At 41.5% G+C, this 26,541-nt stretch overlaps 1 protein-coding gene across 1 annotated transcript in view; it reads left to right on the top strand.

Moving 5' to 3' along the window:
- The window catches only part of neurl1b (neuralized E3 ubiquitin protein ligase 1B), a gene marked incomplete at its 5' end in the record, with an annotated part of 13,375 nt that extends 4,543 nt beyond the window's left edge, over window positions 1-8,832 (top strand). Inside the window, 3 exon segments of the mRNA XM_084429766.1 lie at window positions 3,088-3,789; window positions 5,933-6,055; window positions 7,762-8,832. Coding sequence (XP_084285892.1) covers window positions 3,088-3,789; window positions 5,933-6,055; window positions 7,762-8,009 — 1,073 coding nt within the window. The 3' untranslated portion in view covers window positions 8,010-8,832.
- Window positions 8,833-26,541: the final 17,709 nt, after the last annotated feature.

Raw genomic sequence — 26,541 nt, 5'->3', positions numbered from 1 at the left:
ACTTTGTAAACAGCCTTGTGCAGCTAGGCTAATCCAGCTAAAGTAAGGCTGGTTGTTTATCCAATGGCAGTGGTTCTCCACCAGGGGTCCGGGGCCCATGAAGGGGCCTCAACAAAACAAGCTTTATTATAAGCTAGCACAACTAAAAAATCTAGATATATCTTAGTATTCAGTTATTTTTATATCGCATTTGCATTTTTTTTGTTATTCAAAGCTCTAAAATATTTGAATGGGTAGAAACTGTAAGTGGAGGGAGCGGGGCCTTCAAACATGTTTGTGGACAATAGGGGCCTTTAAGTCAAAAAGTTTGTCATCCATTACTAGAGGAACCAACATTCACATGGCAGCTTTACAAACAAGTTGAGAGTTCATAAAGTGACATTAAAACCCGGAAGAGTGATCGCCACTGGTTCCCTCCAGATTCTCCAATGGCATTTTATTATGGGGGGTTTTCAATTCATGAGTAAAATAAGGTCTGTGGTAAACATAAGCTGATGATACTTGAACATTTAGTTCTACAATGTAAAAATACACACACTCACACCCCAAACGCTCTGATCTAGTTACTTATTAGAAACATGTTTATTAAAATTACCATAACAGCTTCAAAATTCACATTTTCGATATGGGTGTGTGCAGGGCTTGACATTAACTTTTTCACTGTGGCTAGCGTTTTGAGCCACTCAGCATTTCCACTGGCCATAATTTTGACATTGATCCATGGGAAAATCTGCCATATAGATATTTTTTTATATTATCTCATAATTTGGCAGCAGGAAAATTAGGCTGCTGTCACTTTAAAGGGATACTCCACTTTTTTTGAGTTAAACAGTTGAGTTTTACAATTTTCGAATCCATTCAGCCGATCTCCGGGTCTGGCGGTACCACTTTTAGCATAGCTTAGCATAGATCATTGAATCGGACAGGACCATTAGCATCTCTCTCAAAAAAATAACCAAAGAGTTTCGATATGCCGTACCATAAGTCCAGCAGGCGTAATGATATGACGCAGCGCCTGAAATAGGTCTAATAGGTTAGACAAACTTAGTCCCGGTCACGTTGGAAGTTACCGAGCTGGGGACTATTTTCAGGCGCTGCGTCATATCATTGCGCCTGCTGCACTCATGGTATGGCAGCAAAGTTTCTTGATTATTATGCAGGAATGAGAGTATAGTTCCTAGCCATATCAGCCTAGAAAATCACAACTTTTCATTTTCCGTCGGTCTTAGTACACGATGTAACTACAGAAGAGTCAAGTTTTAAATAGGAAAAATATCAAAACTCTTTGGTCATTTTTTTGAGAGAGATGCTAATGGTCTTGTCCGATTCAATGATCTATGCTAAGCTATGCTAAAAGTGGTACCGCCAGACCCGGAGATCGGCTGAATGGATTCGAAAACGGTAAAACTCAACTGTTTAACTCTGGGGGAGTTGTAAGATGAGCCTATTTCCAAAAAAAGTGGAGTATCCCTTTAAGATCTGACGCACTGATCCATTATACTGTTACACATGCGTTTTCCTTCTCAACTGTTTACATTCACTTAAAACACTTAAAACTGACGGTGTTTACATGAATACTCGCGAAGACCGGCATTTTGACATTATTTTGTGTGTGTATTTGACCGTTTAAGGGCAATAAGCAGCAAAAAATTTCTCAATTTAGTCCTGAGAGTGTGTCACACTTTGGGTTTGAGCACAAAATCTGAGGGAATGAGTAAAATTATGCTCAATACACACAATCCCACGCCGAAATTCAAGCCCTGTAACAGCAACAATATTCATCCGGAGCAAATGAATGGAGTGAGTGAGGAGAGGCGGGTTTGTGTGTCGGAGAGATCATGAGAGAGAGAGAAAGAGACTCTGGTATCGTGTGTCTATTTTGTAAAAAATTAGTATTGAAGCGTTTCAGATATTTCAGTATCGGTACAGATGCCTTTTTAAAAGACTACAATTGAAATATATATATATATATATATATATATATGTATATATAGAATTCAACCCGCCAAAGTAGCTAGTAGGAGTGACTGCGTTACACGCCACTGCTGAAATACACACACATTTGGCTTGTTGGTGGGTGTTAATGTCAAGCATGTGTGTATAGTTTACATTGTAGAACAAAACGTCCAAGTGTCATCGACTTATGTTTACCACAGACCTTATTTCACTCATAAAAACAGTGTAAAGGCGCTGCATATGCACTGCTTTTATTACAGCTGAAAGATGGAAGTGGTTTCACTTGTTCTCATTTGTGCCGACTCGCTGATCTCCCTTCCCGCTCTCAGAGAAGCACGTGTGAATATGCTTGAACTCTTTCACTGACTAGATATATTTAATATAATGTCGGCCACTTTTACTGGTAACATCAGACATCTGGCATTATCAGGACACACACATATTCCCACAGCGCATTATTATACATTATATTCAACATTATATACAGTAGTTTAATGTAGTGCTGCTGACACTAAAACTGAATTTTTCCTCACACAGTTTTTTTTGGGGGGGTGAAATACACACAATACATATTGTCACACTCCATGATACATATTGATGCATTTTTGTATTGCGATATATTGTTACACCCCTACTTTATATCACTTGTATACTTTGTAATGTAAGTGAGGAGAGCAAAATAAAGTAAACTGTGACATATTATACCCACATATTCTTCATACAGTGACTACCAGTGACATTTATGAAAAAATTGGACCAAAAATGATTCGGACACTTTGAGCTGAAGTGTTTTCTCTTTAATAACTAATGCTCTTTTTACACACAGACTGAACAGAATGAAGCACTGCTTGGTGATTGGTTGAGCTAAACTGGTATTATCTAATAGTGTAGTTAAATTTAACAGCTGACAGATATTCAACATAATTCATGTGTGAGACAGTCTAACAGAAGGACGGCTGTAATATTCAACATTATATAAAGTAGTTAAATGTGGAACTGACCCTAAAACTGAATTTTTCTTTTTTTTTGGTTGAACTACACACAATACATATTGACACACTCCATGATACATATTGATGCATTTTTGTATTGTGCTATATTGTGCCGACTCATGGTCTCTCCCTCTCTCAGAGAGCACGTTTGCAGAGAGCGTGGGCTCCAGCTGCCTGAGCGCCGCTCGACTCAGTGCCTATCTCCCCCAGAGCAACCACGACTCGGCCAACTACAGCAACAACCAGCTGGAGACCAGCCAGGCCGCGGCCGCGAAGTTCGCCACGCTACACCTGAGCAACTACAACACGCTGATCCCCGTCTCCAGCTCCTCGACGGCCTCGTCCTCCGTCCACAGGCCGGCCCGGGGCCCGCTCGACACACACCTGCACTTCCACCTGGTGCGAGGGCCCGACGTGGTCCTCTCCAACGACCGCACTGTCGCGTGCACACACTTTCTGGACAGCAGTCGGACTCTGATGTTCAGCGACCGGCCCGTTCGGGTGGGCGAGACTCTTTACGTCGAGGTGGGCCATTTGGGTTTGCCTTACTTTGGGGCTCTTCTCTTTGGGATGACCTCTTGTGACCCTGGCAGCCTCAGCGCTCAGGACCTGCCGGCCGACCCGGAGGTGCTTCTGGACCGTAAGGAGTATTGGGTTGTGTACAGGGGGTTCCCGGTGCCGGCGGCCGGAGACGTGCTCAGCTTCACCTTCATGCCCAACGGAGAGGTGCATCACGGGGTCAACGGGGGGGCGAGCGCTCGGCTCCTGTGTGTCGACTCCTCTCAGGTTCTGTGGGCCTTCTTCACGCTCCATGGGGCCGTGAACCGACTCAGGATATTAGGTAGGATTTCATGAGGAATACATTCTTTTTAATCACATGACACAGTCAAACCAAAAATTATTCAGACACCAGATATAATGGTCACACTTTACAGTAAGGTTCATTAATCAACTACCTCAGTTAACATGAACTAAGAATGAGCAATACTTCTACAGCATTTATTTTATCTTAGTTAATATTAATTTCAACATTTACTAATAGGTTATTAAAATCAAAGGTTGTATTTGTTAACATTAGTTAATGCACTGTGAACTAACACGAACAATGAACAGCTTATTAACTGACATTAACAAAGATTAATAAATACTGTAACAAATGTATTGCTCATTGTTAGTTCATGTTAGTTAGTACATTAATGTTAACTAATGAACCTTATTGTAAAGTGTTACCAATATAATTTGTATTTGTGTTTATTTACTAGTGTGATCAGGACACTATAGTTCATTAATGTAAGTGAGGAGAGCAAAATAAAGTAAACTGTGACATATTATACCCATATATTCTTCATACAGCGACTACCAGTGACATTTATACAACTTTGGGACCAAAAATGATCCAGACACTTTGAGCTGATCATGTTTTGCTGTTCAAGTGTTTATTCTTTAATAACTAATGCTCTTTTTACACACAGACTGAACAAAATGAAGCACTGCTTGGTGATTGGTTGAGCTAAACTGGTATTATCTAATAGTGTAGTTACATTTCAGTCAAATATCAACTGAGTTCTGCTCATATTTTATCACCATTTTCTAACTATAGCGAATAACCTGATAATGTGAGAAATGTTGAAGGTGTCTGAATACATTTTGGTTCGACTGAATGTATAGTTTATCACATGATATGTTTTTACACTACCAGTCAGAAGTTCTCGAATCTCGATCTAGATTCTGCATTTCCAGATCTAGAATCTTGGTTTCTTTCCAGAATAATAGTGAAGTCATCAAAATAACACAAATGCAAGCATCATAATTATGTCATGTTAAGTCACATTTACTTATATAGCGCTTTTTACAGTACAGATTGTTTCAAAGCAGCTTTACAGAGATAACAGGAAAATAATGCAACAAAGTTTGTTTCTGCTGTACAGCAGATCTAGAAGAAAATAGAGTCAGTCCAGCTTAAGTAAGTTCAGTGATGGTTCATTTGTGTAGCGTGAGCCGGCTCTGCATGTGTTAATCACATTCTGTATAGCTGCTTTATTGCTGGAAAAAGAGATCACACTCCCAGGGTTCCTCGTCCCGTAACTAACACATTCAAACGGGTCCAAAAGTCGACTTTACTTCGGGATGACGCTTTTCCTTTACCCGCGTTCCAAAATAATTCCCTTGTGTCAAATTATATGATTCAGAACAGCATGGCACTCAGAAAAAAAGGAGGGAAAATGCAATGGAAAGCTGTTTTCAGCCCACATGATTATATCAGATGAAGAGCATGCAGTCCTAACATGTGTGAGAGATAAAACTCGCACCACGGGACAACTGTATTGATTTCGCACATTAATGTATTAATATTACTGAATCGAAAACAGAACGTGATATTCATACCTGGAATGGAATATTGAATATGCTGACAACTCTAAGTTTAGCCATAAGGAACAAGAGGCCATGCTAGAGTTGTGATTGAAATGACTCAACCCCCATTGCAAATCAGGTTTATTGGCAAAATGTACAGACTTTCAGCTGTTTGCAATGATCAAATCAAACTAAAGCAATTGAAATAACTCAACACAACAAATGTTTCAAGTGGTTTCCACAAATTCAACTGAAAATGCAACTTTTAATGACTTTGGCTGTCTCAAAAATTATGAATAGAATTATGATTACAACTGTATATCGCATTTCAGTGGTGGAACAAGTGATTACATTATGATGAACATTTGATTATTGTTTTATATATAAGAATGCTATACAGTTCTATGCTAACACAGTATTTGAACATGTGATCATATTATATTGTATTTTAGCAAGGCATGTATGCTGTACTGACCAACCAGCCAGCGGGACTCAAAGTCTAACATACATGTGATATAGTTCATCTATACACATTCTTTAATGTTTTGTTGAAGTCAGCTGAAGGAGATTTGATGGTGGTTATAATATACTGTTCAGTCGATGTGGTAAACGTTGCTCTCTTTGTCCGTAAGGAACGGTTCAGGCCAGCCCCCCCACCTCCCCGTCAGTGTCTCAGGGATCAACGCCTGATGACAGCGACTCTGATCTGGCTTTCAGTGTCAACAGATCCTCATCAGCATCTGAGTCGTCTCTGGGTGAGTCTCAACAAGCTCCTTCATCAGCTCACATTCACTTCTGAACCGCGGAGGAGGCAAAATGCTAATGAAATGACTGATTGGAGTCGGCATGACGTGAAAATGCACTCTGCTTCTAAATGCATGTTGCTGATCTCGTTGTGGATGATCAAGCGCGCCTGCTCTTAAAGGGAATGTGAGATGACGCTCTGATTGGTTTATTTCACGTTACGCCCAAACCACACCTATGAGTAATGAAGCTACTTCAGACCAGCGTCGGGCGCAAGAGTAATTTATCCCGCCGGTATAATAGCAACAGCGCCCGAGACCCGCCCACAAAGTTACTTGCGTTTCGCGCTTGATACTTGCGTTTCAGATCGTGAAAATAGGGCCAATAGTGTGTGTTATGACCATAGATATCATATATAAACGCTAGATGTCTTATGGCACAGTCACTTCCGGCATCATCGTTCGGCCATCTTGTCTCAGTGCTCTGTGCATTAAGGTAAATGATCAGCACGCACACAAATCCTCTTATCTCGCTGAAATCTTGACGGATTTACAAACGGTTTGGTTTCTTACAAACGTTATTAACGTGGCTATAATTCCGAATGCTTGAAAATGTATGTTATAATTTTTCATATGTATGCAGTGTATGTATGCAGTGTCATAACTACATCTCTGACGTTTATAACAAACCAAACCGTTTGAAAATCGGTAGAAAAATGAGCAAGTTATGGTTATTTAAAAGTACATGCACCATTGAAGTAGTGAGCGAGTAAACTGTGGCAAGATGGCCGCCACGTGCGGACGTCGACCTCCATTGGCCAGCAGTGCGCACGAGACATCTAGCCTTTATATATGATATCTATGGTTATGACTACCATGACCTGAGGATATCTGCACAGTCCTGACACAGTGCCACCTAGTGGTCAGGAGATATGAAGAAAAAAACATTTCTTCTAAACTTTCAAAACTGGTTTCGGTATGGCTAATTTTTCCATATCGGCCATTTTGTATTTTGCTGTAAAATCCTATATTTTACGTACGCATTGACATAAGTGTCATCAGCACCGTTCCCTGAAGCTACTCAAAAGGTTTCAAGACTTGCGCTTGAGACTTGGCCCCTTTGTGGTCGCAAATTATAATGACATTTTTAAAATGCCAACAGCTTTTGATTAATTTTGCCTACTGTAATAAAACTGGTCTTAATAGATTCCTTGGGTCAGGCCGAGACCATAGAAACCAAATTTGTTATAGTCGGCCGAACTTCCTGTACGACACTTTGATTTTCTTTAAAAACCTACTTTTTCCAACCGTTTGTCGATTTCCACCAAATTCGAGTCAGATCATCGTCAGACCATGCTGGCAAAAAGGTATAGATTTCGTGTTGATAGACGCAACTATTATCGTACACCGCATCAACAAATTTGATGGCATAATGCCAAACTGCCGCTGACGATACGTATCTCGGGAAGATTTCACATATTGACACTAAACTTTATGTGTGTAATAGTTACCCAACACTGACCACGCCAGATCAGTTCGGTGTTAGCGACACCTCTTGGTCAAAACTAATAAGCATTTATAGCACAGTAATTTTGCGTAAAACGGTCCTCATTCTGCCTCTGTGGTGCCATATTTAAATGAGTTGTTATTTTCACATCCAGAAGTACTGTTGTGTGCTCTTTCCCACCGCAGCAGGTTTACAGTGTGTTGTTTTTCAGTGACGGCTCCCAGCTCTCCTCTCAGTCCTCCCGTGTCCCCGACCCTGTCCTCGTCAGACGCCCCTCTGGGCATCAAGAGCAGCGAGTGCACCGTGTGCTTCGACCAGGAGGTGGACACCGTCATCTACACCTGTGGACACATGTGTCTGTGCAACGACTGCGGACTGAGGCTCAAGAGGCAGATCAATGCGTGCTGTCCGATCTGCCGGAGACCCATAAAGGACGTCATAAAAACCTACAGGCCGTGAAGGGACTAGAACATTTTCTATCGGTGCAAAACTCGGTAGCTGTGGTTGAATATCTGGACTAAACTTGTAATTTAATATATTTGTGTATGTAGCTTTGATTTGTGTAGCATTAAGCTCTCGTCCGCATTTCTCTCACCTCGTATTTTAAACGCAGATCAGCTGAAGCCAAATGTAATTGAAGATGATTTATGGTTTATGAGGATTAATCCTGAGGATTCTGATCAGATACTCCGAGTGCCTTTAACAGTGTTTATTGTTCCTAAAGCTGCAGCTAATGGATTAGACAATCATATCTGAGATTTACTGCATAGGTGTAAGTTAAGAAGTAATTCAGTGGGACCTCGAGATAAAAAGGAAAGAACATTTTAATGTGTAAGTGATTCATACACAGTGCTACAAATATGATTTTATATGCTATTGCTTGACATTCTGATTGCTGTGTTAAAGGGAAGATTTGCATTATGACAGTGGAAGGGTTTGAAGATATGTTGCACTTATAACTAAAGGTAAACTCAGCACTAAACACATGACTGAAGTGGTTTCAGACGTGGACCTGGACGACCGCATCTTAAGTAAGAACAAAAATCATTGGTTTATATAAAAGAGTGATGTGGTATTGTATTTAATGTCTGGAAATTATGACATGGAAAATCTGTTATTTTCTCCTTACCTTCACATTTTGTCCAATGAGCAGAATAACATTAAACAGCAGGTTTATTATTTACAGGCATCTTTTTTTGTTTGTTTCTGGACAAATACTGTAGAAATTGCAATCAATTCCCTTCTGAATACAAATAAACGTACAGATGCTATTATTGATCAATCCAGTGAGTGTCACAGCTGTTGGACATGCTCATCAGGGGACATTATACTGAAGAGTAATGTTGAAGTAAACGGCAATGGTGATGATGGGAGACAGACATTATGTAAAACATAAATACAAGTACTCATGTAATGGAGCATATATTACCATCCATAAATCATCACTGTACGTTTTCTACCAAATGTAAGATGGAAAATCTGCCAATGATTGACACCAACTTATGATCAATTATATGGTTGAATATGAGTTTCATATTATTGTCAATAAAACTGGCCATAGTTCTGAAGGTTATGCACCATTATTATTATTATTATTATGTGCTTTCCTTACAATGAGAAACTGAATGAATGCCCTGTGTTTGTAGTGGTATAGAAAAAAAAAATACATTATAGAAACAATTCCTCTAAAGAACCCTTTAGTTGATTAGAAACATTACATATAAATAAATCCAATTTTACAAAAGCTTTCTTAGATAATAAATCAGACATAAAATCAAAACTACTGTAACACTCCAGACATACAGAGAACAACAAACGATCATTTAAAGGTGCACTGTAACTTTTGGCCCTCTAGAGGTTAAAACACACACCTGCATGCATTCTGCGGAAGAACACTGTTGTGGTTGTGCTTCGGCTCTGTGTGACTGCGGATGAATACGATTATTCCTCATAACGAAAGAGAGAGAGATTATTATCCTCCAGCTCATCAAACATTCACTGCTAGTCTTAAGAGAAATAATCGGTTCAGATGAAAGATCTCCAGCTGACTAGATGAAGACGTTACTGTAGTTTTACATATTAATAAACACGATACTTCCTCGAGAATAAACTCCAGCACAACAACCATAATGAACTGATCTTCACAATAAAGCCCCTTTCACACAGCGCATTGAACCCGGGAAATTGCCGGCAAATTGCCGGAACGCCTTCTGTGTGAACGCAAACACGACCCGGGTTTAATGCCGGGATCGATGCCGGGTTGGGGACCTAGTAACATTGCCGTGTTCAGTCCCGGGACGCGCGCTGTGTGAACAAAAGCCGTAATAATGCCGTGTCGTAGTGATGACGCTGAAGCCGGGATCGTTCGCCAGCTGTGAAACGGTACGAAATGCGCAATTTTATGATCGAATCAGAGAAATAAATGCACAAGCGTGGTTTCTTGAGAGAGAAATCGCAGCTCATAAGCAAACTGGAGACGCTGCTGAGACATTACAAGTCACATCGATGTCACGTGTCTTTCCGGGACATACACGGGTTGTGTGTGAACGCGCTCTCTGATTCCGGAAAATCACTGGCAGTGTGAATGAACCTTTATCAAATGAACCCGGGTCAAATCCCGGGTCACTTTATCCGTGTATTTTCCGGAATCTCTGTGTGAAAGGGGCTTTAATTTACTCAAATCTATTTTGCTCTTGTGTATGAATTGTATGTATGTATGATTTGGGCCTAATTTAAAATTATAGACTGGTGTGTTTAATTCAAGTTAAAGTTATGAATTTTTCTGTAACCATACCAAAATATTAGACATCTGATTTTGGTGATCTGGCTAAACACATTGGTGTTGTTGTTTGTACAAAGTGCGCATATAGACAAACAAAGCAGAAGACTTTCCCCTGATACAAGCCGAACACCTCACAGAAGATCTGAGTACACCTTCACACTCACACTCTTCCTCGCTGAAGATCTGAGTACACCTTCACACTCACACTCTTCCTCACTGAAGATCAGAGTACACCTTCACACTCACACTCTTCCTCACTGAAGATCTGAGTACACCTTCACACTCACACTCTTCCTCGCTGAAGATCTGAGTACACCTTCACACTCACACTCTTCCTCGCTGAAGATCTGAGTACACCTTCACACTCACACTCTTCCTCGCTGAAGATCTGAGTACACCTTCACACTCACACTCTTCCTCACTGAAGATCAGAGTACACCTTCACACTCACACTCTTCCTCACTGAAGATCTGAGTACACCTTCACACTCACACTCTTCCTCGCTGAAGATCTGAGTACACCTTCACACTCACACTCTTCCTCGCTGAAGATCTGAGTACACCTTCACACTCACACTCTTCCTCGCTGAAGATCTGAGTACACCTTCACACTCACACTCTTCCTCACTGAAGATCAGAGTACACCTTCACACTCACACTCTTCCTCACTGAAGATCTGAGTACACCTTCACACTCACACTCTTCCTCGCTGAAGATCTGAGTACACCTTCACACTCACACTCTTCCTCGCTGAAGATCTGAGTACACCTTCACACTCACACTCTTCCTCACTGAAGATCAGAGTACACCTTCACACTCACACTCTTCCTCACTGAAGATCTGAGTACACCTTCACACTCACACTCTTCCTCGCTGAAGATCTGAGTACACCTTCACACTCACACTCTTCCTCACTGAAGATCAGAGTACACCTTCACACTCACACTCTTCCTCACTGAAGATCTGAGTACACCTTCACACTCACACTCTTCCTCACTGAGGATCTGAGTACACCTTCACACTCACACTCTTCCTCACTGAAGATCAGAGTACACCTTCACACTCACACTCTTCCTCACTGAAGATCTGAGTACACCTTCACACTCACACTCTTCCTCGCTGAAGATCTGAGTACACCTTCACACTCACACTCTTCCTCACTGAGGATCTGAGTACACCTTCACACTCACACTCTTCCTCACTGAAGATCAGAGTACACCTTCACACTCACACTCTTCCTCACTGAAGATCTGAGTACACCTTCACACTCACACTCTTCCTCGCTGAAGATCTGAGTACACCTTCACACTCACACTCTTCCTCGCTGAAGATCTGAGTACACCTTCACACTCACACTCTTCCTCGCTGAAGATCTGAGTACACCTTCACACTCACACTCTTCCTCACTGAAGATCAGAGTACACCTTCACACTCACACTCTTCCTCACTGAAGATCTGAGTACACCTTCACACTCACACTCTTCCTCGCTGAAGATCTGAGTACACCTTCACACTCACACTCTTCCTCGCTGAAGATCTGAGTACACCTTCACACTCACACTCTTCCTCACTGAAGATCAGAGTACACCTTCACACTCACACTCTTCCTCACTGAAGATCTGAGTACACCTTCACACTCACACTCTTCCTCACTGAAGATCTGAGTACACCTTCACACTCACACTCTTCCTCACTGAAGATCTGAGTACACCTTCACACTCACACTCTTCCTCACTGAAGATCTGAGTACACCTTCACACTCACACTCTTCCTCACTGAAGATCTGAGTAAACCTTCACACTCACACTCTTCCTCACTGAGGATCTGAGTACACCTTCACACTCACACTCTTCCTCACTGAAGATCTGAGTACACCTTCACACTCACACTCTTCCTCGCTAAAGATCTGAGTACACCTTCACACTCACACTCTTCCTCACTGAAGATCTGAGTACACCTTCACACTCACACTCTTCCTCACTGAAGATCTGAGTACACCTTCACACTCACACTCTTCCTCACTGAAGATCTGAGTAAACCTTCACACTCACACTCTTCCTCACTGAGGATCTGAGTACACCTTCACACTCACACTCTTCCTCACTGAAGATCAGAGTACACCTTCACACTCACACTCTTCCTCGCTAAAGATCTGAGTACACCTTCACACTCACACTCTTCCTCGCTGAAGATCTGAGTACACCTTCACACTCACACTCTTCCTCGCTGAAGATCTGAGTACACCTTCACACTCACACTCTTCCTCACTGAAGATCTGAGTACACCTTCACACTCACACTCTTCCTCGCTGAAGATCTGAGTACACCTTCACACTCACACTCTTCCTCACTGAAGATCTGAGTACACCTTCACACTCACACTCTTCCTCGCTGAAGATCTGAGTACACCTTCACACTCACACTCTTCCTCACTGAAGATCAGAGTACACCTTCACACTCACACTCTTCCTCACTGAAGATCTGAGTACACCTTCACACTCACACTCTTCCTCACTGAAGATCAGAGTACACCTTCACACTCTCACTCTTCCTCACTGAAGATCTGAGTACACCTTCACACTCACACTCTTCCTCGCTGAAGATCAGAGTACACCTTCACACTCACACTCTTCCTCGCTGAAGATCAGAGTACACCTTCACACTCACACTCTTCCTCACTGAAGATCTGAGTACACCTTCACACTCACACTCTTCCTCACTGAAGATCAGAGTACACCTTCACACTCACACTCTTCCTCACTGAAGATCTGAGTACACCTTCACACTCACACTCTTCCTCGCTGAAGATCTGAGTACACCTTCACACTCACACTCTTCCTCACTGAAGATCAGAGTACACCTTCACACTCACACTCTTCCTCACTGAAGATCTGAGTACACCTTCACACTCACACTCTTCCTCACTGAGGATCTGAGTACACCTTCACACTCACACTCTTCCTCACTGAAGATCAGAGTACACCTTCACACTCACACTCTTCCTCACTGAAGATCTGAGTACACCTTCACACTCACACTCTTCCTCGCTGAAGATCTGAGTACACCTTCACACTCACACTCTTCCTCACTGAGGATCTGAGTACACCTTCACACTCACACTCTTCCTCACTGAAGATCAGAGTACACCTTCACACTCACACTCTTCCTCACTGAAGATCTGAGTACACCTTCACACTCACACTCTTCCTCGCTGAAGATCTGAGTACACCTTCACACTCACACTCTTCCTCACTGAGGATCTGAGTACACCTTCACACTCACACTCTTCCTCACTGAAGATCAGAGTACACCTTCACACTCACACTCTTCCTCACTGAGGATCTGAGTACACCTTCACACTCACACTCTTCCTCACTGAAGATCAGAGTACACCTTCACACTCACACTCTTCCTCACTGAAGATCTGAGTACACCTTCACACTCACACTCTTCCTCGCTGAAGATCTGAGTACACCTTCACACTCACACTCTTCCTCGCTGAAGATCTGAGTACACCTTCACACTCACACTCTTCCTCACTGAAGATCTGAGTACACCTTCACACTCACACTCTTCCTCGCTGAAGATCTGAGTACACCTTCACACTCACACTCTTCCTCACTGAAGATCTGAGTACACCTTCACACTCACACTCTTCCTCGCTGAAGATCTGAGTACACCTTCACACTCACACTCTTCCTCACTGAAGATCAGAGTACACCTTCACACTCACACTCTTCCTCACTGAGGATCTGAGTACACCTTCACACTCACACTCTTCCTCACTGAAGATCAGAGTACACCTTCACACTCACACTCTTCCTCACTGAAGATCTGAGTACACCTTCACACTCACACTCTTCCTCGCTGAAGATCTGAGTACACCTTCACACTCACACTCTTCCTCGCTGAAGATCAGAGTACACCTTCACACTCACACTCTTCCTCACTGAAGATCTGAGTACACCTTCACACTCACACTCTTCCTCGCTGAAGATCTGAGTACACCTTCACACTCACACTCTTCCTCACTGAAGATCAGAGTACACCTTCACACTCACACTCTTCCTCACTGAAGATCTGAGTACACCTTCACACTCACACTCTTCCTCACTGAAGATCAGAGTACACCTTCACACTCACACTCTTCCTCACAGAAGATCAGAGTACACCTTCACACTCACACTCTTCCTCACTGAAGATCAGAGTACACCTTCACACTCACACTCTTCCTCACAGAAGATCAGAGTACACCTTCACACTCACACTCTTCCTCACAGAAGATCAGAGTACACCTTCACACTCACACTCTTCCTCACTGAAGATCTGAGTACACCTTCACACTCACACTCTTCCTCACTGAAGATCAGAGTACACCTTCACACTCACACTCTTCCTCACAGAAGATCAGAGTACACCTTCACACTCACACTCTTCCTCACTGAAGATCAGAGTACACCTTCACACTCACACTCTTCCTCACAGAAGATCAGAGTACACCTTCACACTCACACTCTTCCTCACTGAAGATCAGAGTACACCTTCACACTCACACTCTTCCTCACAGAAGATCTGAGTACACCTTCACACTCACACTCTTCCTCACTGAAGATCTGAGTACACCTTCACACTTACACTCTTCCTCACAGAAGATCAGAGTACACCTTCACACTCACACTCTTCCTCACAGAAGATCTGAGTACACCTTCACACTCACACTCTTCCTCACAGAAGATCAGAGTACACCTTCACACTCACACTCTTCCTCACAGAAGATCAGAGTACGCCTTCACACTCACACTCTTCCTCACTGAAGATCAGAGTACACCTTCACACTCACACTCTTCCTCACAGAAGATCAGAGTACACCTTCACACTCACACTCTTCCTCGCTGAAGATCTGAGTACACCTTCACACTCACACTCTTCCTCGCTGAAGATCTGAGTACACCTTCACACTCACACTCTTCCTCGCTGAAGATCTGAGTACACCTTCACACTCACACTCTTCCCCGCTGAAGATCTGAGTACACCTTCACACTCACACTCTTCCTCGCTGAAGATCTGAGTACACCTTCACACTCACACTCTTCCTCGCTGAAGATCAGAGTACACCTTCACACTCACACTCTTCCTCACTGAAGATCAGAGTACACCTTCACACTCACACTCTTCCTCACTGAAGATCTGAGTACACCTTCACACTCACACTCTTCCTCACTGAAGATCTGAGTACACCTTCACACTCACACTCTTCCTCACAGAAGATCAGAGTACACCTTCACACTCACACTCTTCCTCACTGAAGATCAGAGTACACCTTCACACTCACACTCTTCCTCACAGAAGATCAGAGTACACCTTCACACTCACACTCTTCCTCACAGAAGATCTGAGTACACCTTCACACTCACACTCTTCCTCACAGAAGATCTGAGTACACCTTCACACTTACACTCTTCCTCACTGAAGATCAGAGTACACCTTCACACTCACACTCTTCCTCACTGAAGATCTGAGTACACCTTCACCCTCACACTCTTCCTCACAGAAGATCTGAGTACACCTTCACACTCACACTCTTCCTCGCTGAAGATCTGAGTACACCTTCACACTCACACTCTTCCTCACTGAAGATCTGAGTACACCTTCACCCTCACACTCTTCCTCACTGAAGATCAGAGTACACCTTCACACTCACACTCTTCCTCACTGAAGATCTGAGTACACCTTCACACTCACACTCTTCCTCACTGAAGATCTGAGTACACCTTCAAACTCACACTCTTCCTCACAGAAGATCAGAGTACACCTTCACACTCACACTCTTCCTCACAGAAGATCAGAGTACACCTTCACACTTACACTCTTCCTCACTGAAGATCAGAGTACACCTTCACACTCACACTCTTCCTCACTGAAGATCTGAGTACACCTTCACCCTCACACTCTTCCTCACAGAAGATCTGAGTACACCTTCACACTCACACTCTTCCTCACAGAAGATCAGAGTACACCTTCACACTCACACTCTTCCTCACAGAAGATCTGAGTACACCTTCACACTCACACTCTTCCTCACAGAAGATCAGAGTACACCTTCACACTCACACTCTTCCTCGCTGAAGATCTGAGTACACCTTCACACTCACACTCTTCCTCGCTGAAGATCTGAGTACACCTTCACACTCACACTCTTCCTCGCTGAAGATCTGAGTACACCTTCACACTCACACTCTTCCTCGCTGAAGATCTGAGTACACCTTCACACTCTTCCTCGCTGAAGATCTGAGTACACCTTCACACTCACACTCTTCCTCGCTGAAGATCTGAGTACACCTTCACACTCACACTCTTCCTCGCTGAAGATCTGAGTACACCTTCACACTCACACTCTTCCTCGCTGAAGATCAGAGTACACCTTCACACTCACACTCTTCCTCACTGAAGATCAGAGTACACCTTCACACTCACACTCTTCCTCACTGAAGATCTGAGTACACCTTCACACTCACACTCTTCCTCACTGAAGATCTGAGTACACCTTCACACTCACACTCTTCCTCACTGAAGATCAGAGTACACCTTCACACTCACACTCTTCCTCACAGAAGATCAGAGTACACCTTCACACTCACACTCTTCCTCGCTGAAGATCTGAGTACACCTTCACACTCACACTCTTCCTCACAGAAGATCTGAGTACACCTTCACACTTACACTCTTCCTCACTGAAGATCAGAGTACACCTTCACACTCACACTCTTCCTCACTGAAGATCTGAGTACACCTTCACCCTCACACTCTTCCTCACAGAAGATCTGAGTACACCTTCACACTCACACTCTTCCTCGCTGAAGATCTGAGTACACCTTCACCCTCACACTCTTCCTCACTGAAGATCAGAGTACACCTTCACACTCACACTCTTCCTCACTGAAGATCTGAGTACACCTTCACACTCACACTCTTCCTCACTGAAGATCTGAGTACACCTTCACACTCACACTCTTCCTCACTGAAGATCTGAGTACACCTTCACACTCACACTCTTCCTCGCTGAAGATCTGAGTACACCTTCACACTCACACTCTTCCTCACTGAAGATCTGAGTACACCTTCACCCTCACACTCTTCCTCACAGAAGATCAGGGTCTTCCTCAAGCTGCAAAGACACTTTCCCCAGTTTGAGGATCATGTCTGCATGACTTCAGCTATGTGATGAGTGTATGGCCAGATCACTCATTCTCTTCCTGAAGTTTTCCTCCTTCTTCCTCCTCCCTCAAAAGCTGACTTTCAGTTTTTGGATATAATGATCATCGGAATGATCATGACAACCAATTCTTTAAGAGTCACACCAAAAACTTTTAGTCATTAAAATCATATAAATCTTAAAAATAGCAAGGACTGATTCAAGAATTGAATTAAAAGTGATATTTCTGCTGGCCTTCATCATATTTGTATTTGGAATTGCATCAGCAAACTCTTAAAAATAAAAGTCCTAAAAGGGTTTTTTCACAGTGATGTCATTGAAAAACCATTTTCAGATTTGTTTTCTTAGTGTGAAGAACATTTTAATAATCTAAAGAACCTTTTTTCAACTATAAAGAAACGTGCAGTGGGAATGTAGAAGGTTCCTCATGGAAACATTGATGCAAACAAAGAAGCTTTATGTTTACGCGTGTATCATGATTAACCGTTCTGAGGTGGGAGAGAGAAATTATAGAAATGAATGTTCATGACATCATTTGTGTAATGTTGTCTCCCTCTGCTGGAAACACACACACTTGTTCATCCACTGCCTCTTCACTTTCCCTGAAACATCTGTCGCCTTTTCCTAAACTTATACTGAGGTTAATAAAATATGAACAAGTGTTTTGATTAAAGAATGATGTTACTGAACAACTTTATGCAACAGTCGAATGCATATTAGCATTAATTATAGGCTACATAATCACTGTCAGAGAGATGAGAGAAAGAGCAGCTGGTTTCGTGTTCTAGGCTATTCTACTGAAAACCAGTATTAGACGCGTTTCAGATATCGAAAATGCGACATTATTATAGTATTATACTTCGTTTTTTATTGTAGTCTTTTCAAAGACTACAAATGAAATGCATAGGCCTATATTATACATAAAAGTAGAGTGACTGTTACACCCAACTGCTGAAATCAAGCCCTGCTGACAAACTATATGCTTTTATTTATGTGCATTGTGGCTATATATATATAGTTTGTCAGTGAATTATGATTTGTCCCTTCAAACAGCTGTGCTCCGCCAGTTTAGCAGGTCGACTTTTGCTTCGATTAGATTAGATTAGATTCAACTTTATTGTCATTACACAAGTACAGGTACAAGGCAACGAAATGCAGTTTAGGTCTAACCAGAAGTGCAATAGCAGCAAGTGCAGGATATACAGTGGTTCCATAAGTGCAGAACATGGATATGTACTGAATAAATATAGAGTTGAATACTATTATAAACAAAAATTTACAGATAGATTGTCCTATGAATATAATATACAGATAACTATTACTGTGAACAGAATTTACAGCTAGATATGTACTGAATATAATATACAGATGGCTATTACTATAAACAGAATTTTACAGATAGATATGTACTATGAATATATATACAGATGGCTGTTACTATAAACAGAATGTGAGCATAATATACAGATGGCTATTACTATAAACAGATTTTACAAATAGATATATGTATAAGTTAGGCTAATGAGCAGTATAACAATGGATTTAAAGTAGTGCAAATAAGTTTGGACAGAAGCTATCCGAGTGAAAGTGCAGTGGAAAGTAATTGCATATTACAGTTATTGCAATATGCAATTACATATTGCATATTCGATGCTCTTCTTGCAAAATGAAACATTCGCCTCAAACCAGTTTTACCTGTGTTCAAAATCAAACACTGCTCTCAAGTCATAAACAAAGTGATCGAAATGATATACACTGTCAAGCAGTCAGTAAACAATACACCAAAAAATAGAAAACACATTGTTCAAAAAATAGTTCTCGAAAGATATCTATGGACTGCTATTCTGTTTGTAGACTTACCCGTGACACCTTACTGTACCATCAAAGAGTTCAGGGAGAAGTACATTTTTAATCTCAAAACAAATTTCATATTTCTCCGTCGTTGTCTTTTGATGAACGAAAACATGTTCTATCATAGTAGCTCAAAATTAATCAGAAATTACTACTCTGCTTTGCTCTTTGCAATTTTATTTTGTGTTCTTCTTCCTCCTTGTACCCCTATTTTTACAGTACTGTACCCTGCATCTCACACACCTGTCCTTTGTCTCTGTGATACTGTAATTATTGTTCTTTGTTGATATGAACCTGCAACCAAGTCAAAATCTTTTGAGCAGTCAGTGCTGTTAACAAATGGAAAGCACAATGTTCAGGGACATACAATTTGTTCATTGTACATACAGCCTACAGTCCACTGTACTACAGTATACGATACTAAAAGGGACAAACATCAAAGGAATAAAGATGTGATCAGTGTGCTTCTTGTCTTTGGGCTGGGTCAGGCCAGAGCTCTTCGTCAACATCACAAGCAATATTGTCCCTCCTCCTTTCTTGCCCTCCTCCCCCTCCTCTTCCTCTCCTCCCCCTCTTCCTCTTTCTTGCCCTCCTCCCCCTCTTCCTCTCCTCCCCCTCTTCCTCTTTCTTGCCCTCCTCACCCTCTTCCTCTCCTCCCCCTCTTCCTCTCCTCCCCCTCTTCCTCTTTCTTGCCCTCCTCCACCTCTTCCTCTTTCTTGCCCTCCTCCTCCTCCCCCTCTTCCTCTTTCTTGCCCTCCTCCTCCTCCTCCTCTTTCTTGCCCTCCTCCTCCTCCTCCTCTTTCTTGCCCTCCTCCTCCCCCTCTCCTCCCCCTCCCCTTCTTCCTCTCCTCCCCCTCCCCCTCCCCCTCCCCCTCCCCCTCCTCCTCCTCCTCCTCCTCTTTCTTGCCCTCCTCCTCCCCCTCTCCTCCCCCTCCCCTTCTTCCTCTCCTCCCCCTCCCCCTCTCCTCCCCCTCTTCCTCTCCTCCCTTCTTCCTCTCCTCTCCTCCCTTCTTCCTCTCCTCTCCTCCCACTCTTCCTCTCCTCTCCTCCCCCTCTTCCTCTTTCTTGCCCTCCTCCTCCTCCTTCTCTTCCTCTTCTCCTCCTCTTCCTCTCCTCCCCCTCCTCCTCTTCCTCTCCCTCTCCTCCCCCTCTTCCTCTTTCTTGCCCTCCTCCTCCTCCTCCTCTTCCTCCTCGTCGCCCACCTCGCATATGCACTCGTCCTCGTCCTCTCACATTGTTTCTTCTATCCATTCTCAGACTTTCTCCTTCCCACCTTCAACAACCTGTTTTCTCTCTGAACTGGCTTATATTGGTTGTGTCACATCATTTGAAACAGGTTAAATCAGTTTTGAGTGGTTGTGTGTATTTGTATTTGATTGTTGCCACTTGTGTTTACCAGTATGGATGACATGTGCATTAGAGTGCAGAATGTGTTTTGAGAATGAGAATGTGTTTAGAGTTTTGCTGAAAAGTGAAAAGTGAGATCTGCAAATTGTGTTTTACCATGTGAAATGGTTTGAGGCAGGGGTCGACAAGTAACTTTGGCCGCAGGCCAATATTTTTTTTTAGCCAGTAGATGGCGGGCCAGCTACACAGTGTAGGCCTATGGATACAAATTAAATACTTTTATATAGTCCTATAATCGCGGAATATGATGGGTCCGTCACCGTCCGTGGATCATTCGTTCAATCGTTTTTTTCAAATTAAAACAAAAAATAAAAAGATGAAAAACGACTTGTTTTTCCATTATTTATTTCCTGAACTAAAATGAAAAAACGAATAACGATGGGTTTTCTGATTTTCTGATTGTGCTCAGATCAAAAATAGAAAAAAAAAAAAAAATAATTACTGGATTAGACAAATTTGATTTAATTTTGAATTTAACACTTTAGGCATCTATATCAAGGAAATAATTTTAAACAGATCAAGTACTATTGTGGTAAGAGAGTACAGCCATTTTAATAAATGTGTGAATAGCAATCATGCCTCATTCGCTTACAGTCCGACTTTTGAACTTTATTCCTTTTTTTTATTATTATTTATTTGGGACACACACATAGGCTACACACCTAAGGTTTAAGGAGGTCTGCGCGGGACTGTTTTTTTTTTTTTCGTCCCGCTCCCACAAGGTTCTATTCAGCAACCGCTTAAAATACACTCGGTGTTCACCCGCTTTATTTCCCGACCTGAGGGGTCCGCAAAATTTAAATCTCGTTTCCATAATCTCACATTCAAATGTCTCTAACGGAAAGAAGGAGATTAAAGGCAGGGTAGGTAGGACTTTATAAAAATAAAAGATCCAAATTTGTTAAAACTTTCTATATATATCAATACATAATTAAAATGTAAGTACTCTGAAAAAAAGAGTATAAAAATCAAGTGACTCTAGACCGTTTAATCTGTATTAAACACAGCTCATTATTTCCATTCGGGACGAATCAAAGGATTGGCTTAGGCGACTGTCACTCTCTCGCAACCATGGCAACCACCCTTTTGCCACGGGATCTGCCCACTTGCGCGCGCACGTTTGATTTGAGGAATTCGAGAGGCACGGAACCTAGGAATAGCAAAACAATGGCAGAGAAAGAGCAATCAAAATTCACATTACCGGCATATGCAGTTAGCGAAGGCAAACAAGGCAAAAAAAGAAGACAGTACAAGAAAAGGTAATGAACAAAAAGTCTTTGGATAAACAAAGAAATAAAACGCGTGTCAATATCGGCGTAGCTTTCCAGCGACCACCCCGTCCTCAGCCTCTACTTCCTCGGACCCTAGTTGCACGCCACGGCCTCTTGCACGACCTCCTGCTTCGCCCTAAAATTATTTTTATTTTACAAAAGGACATTTTACAAACCTACGTTTTGCGCATGTGCTCCTGCACGCACTTTTCCAGTCACAACACAGCAATCAGAGGAGGACGCGCTGAAAACTGTAATGCTGTTCTCTTCCTTCATAACTCGTACTGAGAAGGTTTGAGTTGCAGAGGAGTTTGTGACAGTTTCACCTGTTCAACCACATCAAAGTTTCGTAATTAGTAAGTCTGTGCTTTTTCTCTTTTTGTTCTTATGTGCTGAAGTGCTGCTGTGCCTTGGTGAAACGGTGTTTGTACGTGAAGAGCTCTTTTCCAAAACGCCATAAACCTAAAAAGCTGCCTCAAAGAACCAGCAAAAGTAATGATTATGAATGTGTAAAATATTGCAATAAGACATTTTAATTGTTTATTAACTTCTGTGTCGGCTGCAAAGATGAAGTTGACGATATATTGACTCGCGATCTTCGCAGTAGGCTAGTGAACGCATGCACCGGAGAAATGCACATTTATTAGGCTACATAGTTTTATTTTGTTTTGGATGGTTTTGTTTAGAACCAGATTTCTGTAAATATATTTCACATTTTTTAGGCCTGTGAGGCGAGGCTAGGTTTCGGTTCACGATGATATAATCTCCAGTTCAAGCACCTTATGTTGTGATTGATAGCCTATATTTACTTTATGTATTTAATCCAGGAATGAAAATATTAATGAATTAATGAAAAAAAAAAAATTAAAATTAAGATACAATTAATACAAAACGAAATTCGTTTTAAAGAAAGGCTTTGTGCTTTCTGTTTTGAGGTCTCTCTCTGTTAAAGTTTGAAAGTCTTAGTGCAGCTTTCAGAGCGCTCGCGTCCATAATGGAGAACTGTCAAGTAATATTGTTTTTTCCTCATAAATGCAAACACGAAAAATAAAAGACAAAAACTTTTTTAAAAAGACAAACCATAAATTTAGAAAAAAAAAAAAAAAGATGGATTTATAGCGTTTTGGGGGGAAAAATGAATGGATTTATACCGTTTTGAAAATGTTTTTTTTTTTTTACTTTGAATTGATCATCAACAATATTGTTGTTTGATTTAATAATCACTGTTGCAAGAAGTGCCTAGTTAAGTTTTTTTTTTTTTTTTTTTTTTTGTAAGTGGAAAAAGTAGGGGCTGCCACAGATTATGTTTAGTTAGCTCCTTTATTGTTTTTTCTATAGCCTACAATAATATAGGTCAAATGCAGCAAGTCAAAAGACCAACTGGACCTTCTTTGCCAGTTTGCTCACATTTCTTTGAAGGATGGCAAAAATATCACCTGAATATCGATATCTAGATATTGGAAAAAAATATCGAGATATTCATTTTTGTCAATATCTCCCACATCCCTACATGCAGAACACCATATAGGCCTATGTTATGAATCTTACACGAAATTCATCTTCATCACAATGTAACTGATGGTAATGGAAAAAAGTGTATCAATGCAACCTGTTTTTAGCTTATATAACTAGCTCGTTAGCAAATCAAAAAATATATATTTTAAATTGACCAATATCAATATGCTAGCTTGATAGTGAGTACTAAAATACATCTTATTTGTTTATATTCATAAGCAATTAGCGTTAGATTTTTTTATTACATGTGATTCTGACATGATGTCACTACATGCACTGTGCTCCTTCCTCTCTGCTTGTCTCAGGTAAATAATGCGTCTTCAGCTCAGCGGTTGGAGTCGCGCGTTCATGTGTTTTGGGGGCGTGGCTTTGGAAGGAGCCCAGAAGGGAGGGGGTGGAGTGAATGGAAATAATGAACTGTCTTTAAAACAGTCGTGAGAGGTCTACAGACACTCGATTTTTATACTTTCTTTTTCAGAGTACTTACATTTTAATTATGTATTGATATGTACATAAAGTTTAAACAAATTTGAAAAAGAAGTTTTTTAGACCATTCCTACCTACCCTGCCTTTAAGTAGCCTATAATAATTATAAATGATATACAAAAATGGTGTTCCTGTCAATATAAATATTAGGCCTAGGCTATTTTAACATTGTACTGTCAGCAGAGAAAAAAATGCCACAGAAAAAAATTATGAAATATAAATAACAAATTAAAGGACAAAGCCTATCACTCAAATTTCTAAGCAACATAAACGAAAATCATATTGCCCTACTGACAAATGAAGTAGGCTATTTTCTGCTGAACTATTTCAAACATCCTTGCAAAAAAAGAATGTTGTTGACTGACAATGGTTTCAGTAGGCTACCAAACAGCTCCTCAGAGCTAGGTGTACAGGTGGTCAGAATGAAGTGCGGATACGCTGTCAAAAGATGTCGGGAGTGGGCTATTGTCAGTCAGACCGCCCGCTCTGTACAAAGTACACCAGAGTTCTGACCCATAATAACCCGTTTGTTATTTAACGTAGGCTATGTAATTACGCGCATGCGTGAAACGGATTGTGCAGGTGGAACGGATCGTGTACCGACACGCACCAGAGGAGAGAGTCTGAAAGAGCCATCGGTTAACTTACAGCTTTAGGGCTTGACTGTCATTGTTGTTTGTGGCTTCTGGTGGTAGCTATTATGGACATTAGACACTTTTTAAAAAGTAGTAAGGAGTCATGAACGATACGAGGCGGATGAGAGGCAAGAAGAGTTATCTACTGGCGCCGTTCCCTCATCATTAAGCTCAGGTCGGTGAAGGCTCTTTAGCAAACCCTGGTCTAACTTACCTAGCCCTGTACTCACTGTGGTATTAATGCAGAACATGTACTGTATATATAAAGTACGTGGGACCTTACTATTTCACCTATAGCTAATCCATTTTGTGAGCCATAATCCGTTTCTCGTGAAGAATGTAGATGAAGTAGCCTATAGCCTACATCTGATTTGGCGATTGAAACACGATGTGTAAATGAACGTTATTCCCCTCAGATGGATAACGTTAGCTAGTTAGATATCAGGGGCCATAATACAGGAAGAGTCTATAGGATTTTCCCCAATTGGTATTACCGAAGCAAATACTAAATAACTAGCATCAACTTTTCTGTCTGATACCTATAGCAACCGATGTCACTTTTCTCATCTCGCGAGCTAAATGGCTTTTAATCGCTGTTTTACGGCCGTTTTTTTAATGAAACACACTGAAAATGGAGAATTAACAACAACTCATTCATTGTTTCATTCCTATCATTGAACTTCAAGTCAGATGACTATGGTGCGTTCACACCGGACGCGAATAGCGCGTCAGGCGCGCGAGTGATTTCTATGTTAAGTCAATGCAAAGACGCGCGTAAAAAATTCCTGCGGCGCGAATGAGGCATAGAGCACGGCGCGGTAGACGCGAATACGCAAGTTATATGTGTGTGTGTGTGTGTGTATAGATAGATAGATGAATAGATATAGATAAATATAGAAAGATAAATATCTATATACACAGTATATAGTTTTATATTCATTTTTTTAAATATTATTTAATATTCATGTATTGTTTATTTGTGTTTCTGTGAATAGCTGTTACAGTTCTACAAATAAAGCATTCTATCTTTTTACCTATCATTTAAAATGCTACAAAAAAATGCACCTGAATGCAGGAAATGAAGAGTTTAATGCCCAACGTTTCCTGGGGGAGGTCCCCCAGACCCCCCATTTATATTATTATTGCGCCTATGCTATGAGTAGAAGAAGTAGTTACCAAAAGCGGGGGTGGGTGGTGGGGACTGGGCTAAGCCCCCAATGTATCAAGACCCTAGCAACGCCCCTGATCAACGGGACACTGATGTTTTCACATAATGGGCAAACAGTGTCAGTTAAACACAAAGAAGAGCACAGAAATCACCATCTATCACACAGCACAGCAACAGTCAGTCAAGAGCAATGAAAGAGACAGAGAGCTTCATCCAGAGGAATTTACAGTCCGGGTCTCTTCTCTAGGCCAACAACCAACAGCCTTGCATTACGTCCAGGACCAATCCTAAAGGAGGAAGAGGAGACCGCAGAAACAACAACAGAACCAACACAGCTGCATTCTGTCACGGACGTAACAAAGAAATACTGATTTATGTGAGAAACCATTCAAACTTTAAAGATAAGTTCATCATTTATGCATTTCTGCCTGTTGTTAGCGTTTTTCTAGATCAGTGTGTTATGAATGACATGTATGTTTTCTGAATGAGAATTGTTGCCAGTGTTATGGTGGAACGAGCTTATTTTGAGACATATGAGTGAGTTTTGGAGGTGAGATGAACTGTTTGGCCAAGATTCATGTTGCCAATGCAGACTGTATGAAGAGTTTTGAAAATGTGGCTTCAGTATTGAAAAATGCTTTTTAAATAAACCAATAATAACATCT

This window comes from Rutilus rutilus (assembly GCF_951802725.1).
Source record: "Rutilus rutilus genome assembly, chromosome: 14".
Taxonomy (NCBI): Eukaryota; Metazoa; Chordata; class Actinopteri; order Cypriniformes; family Leuciscidae; genus Rutilus; species Rutilus rutilus.
This window is presented reverse-complemented; position numbering and strand designations above follow the sequence as displayed.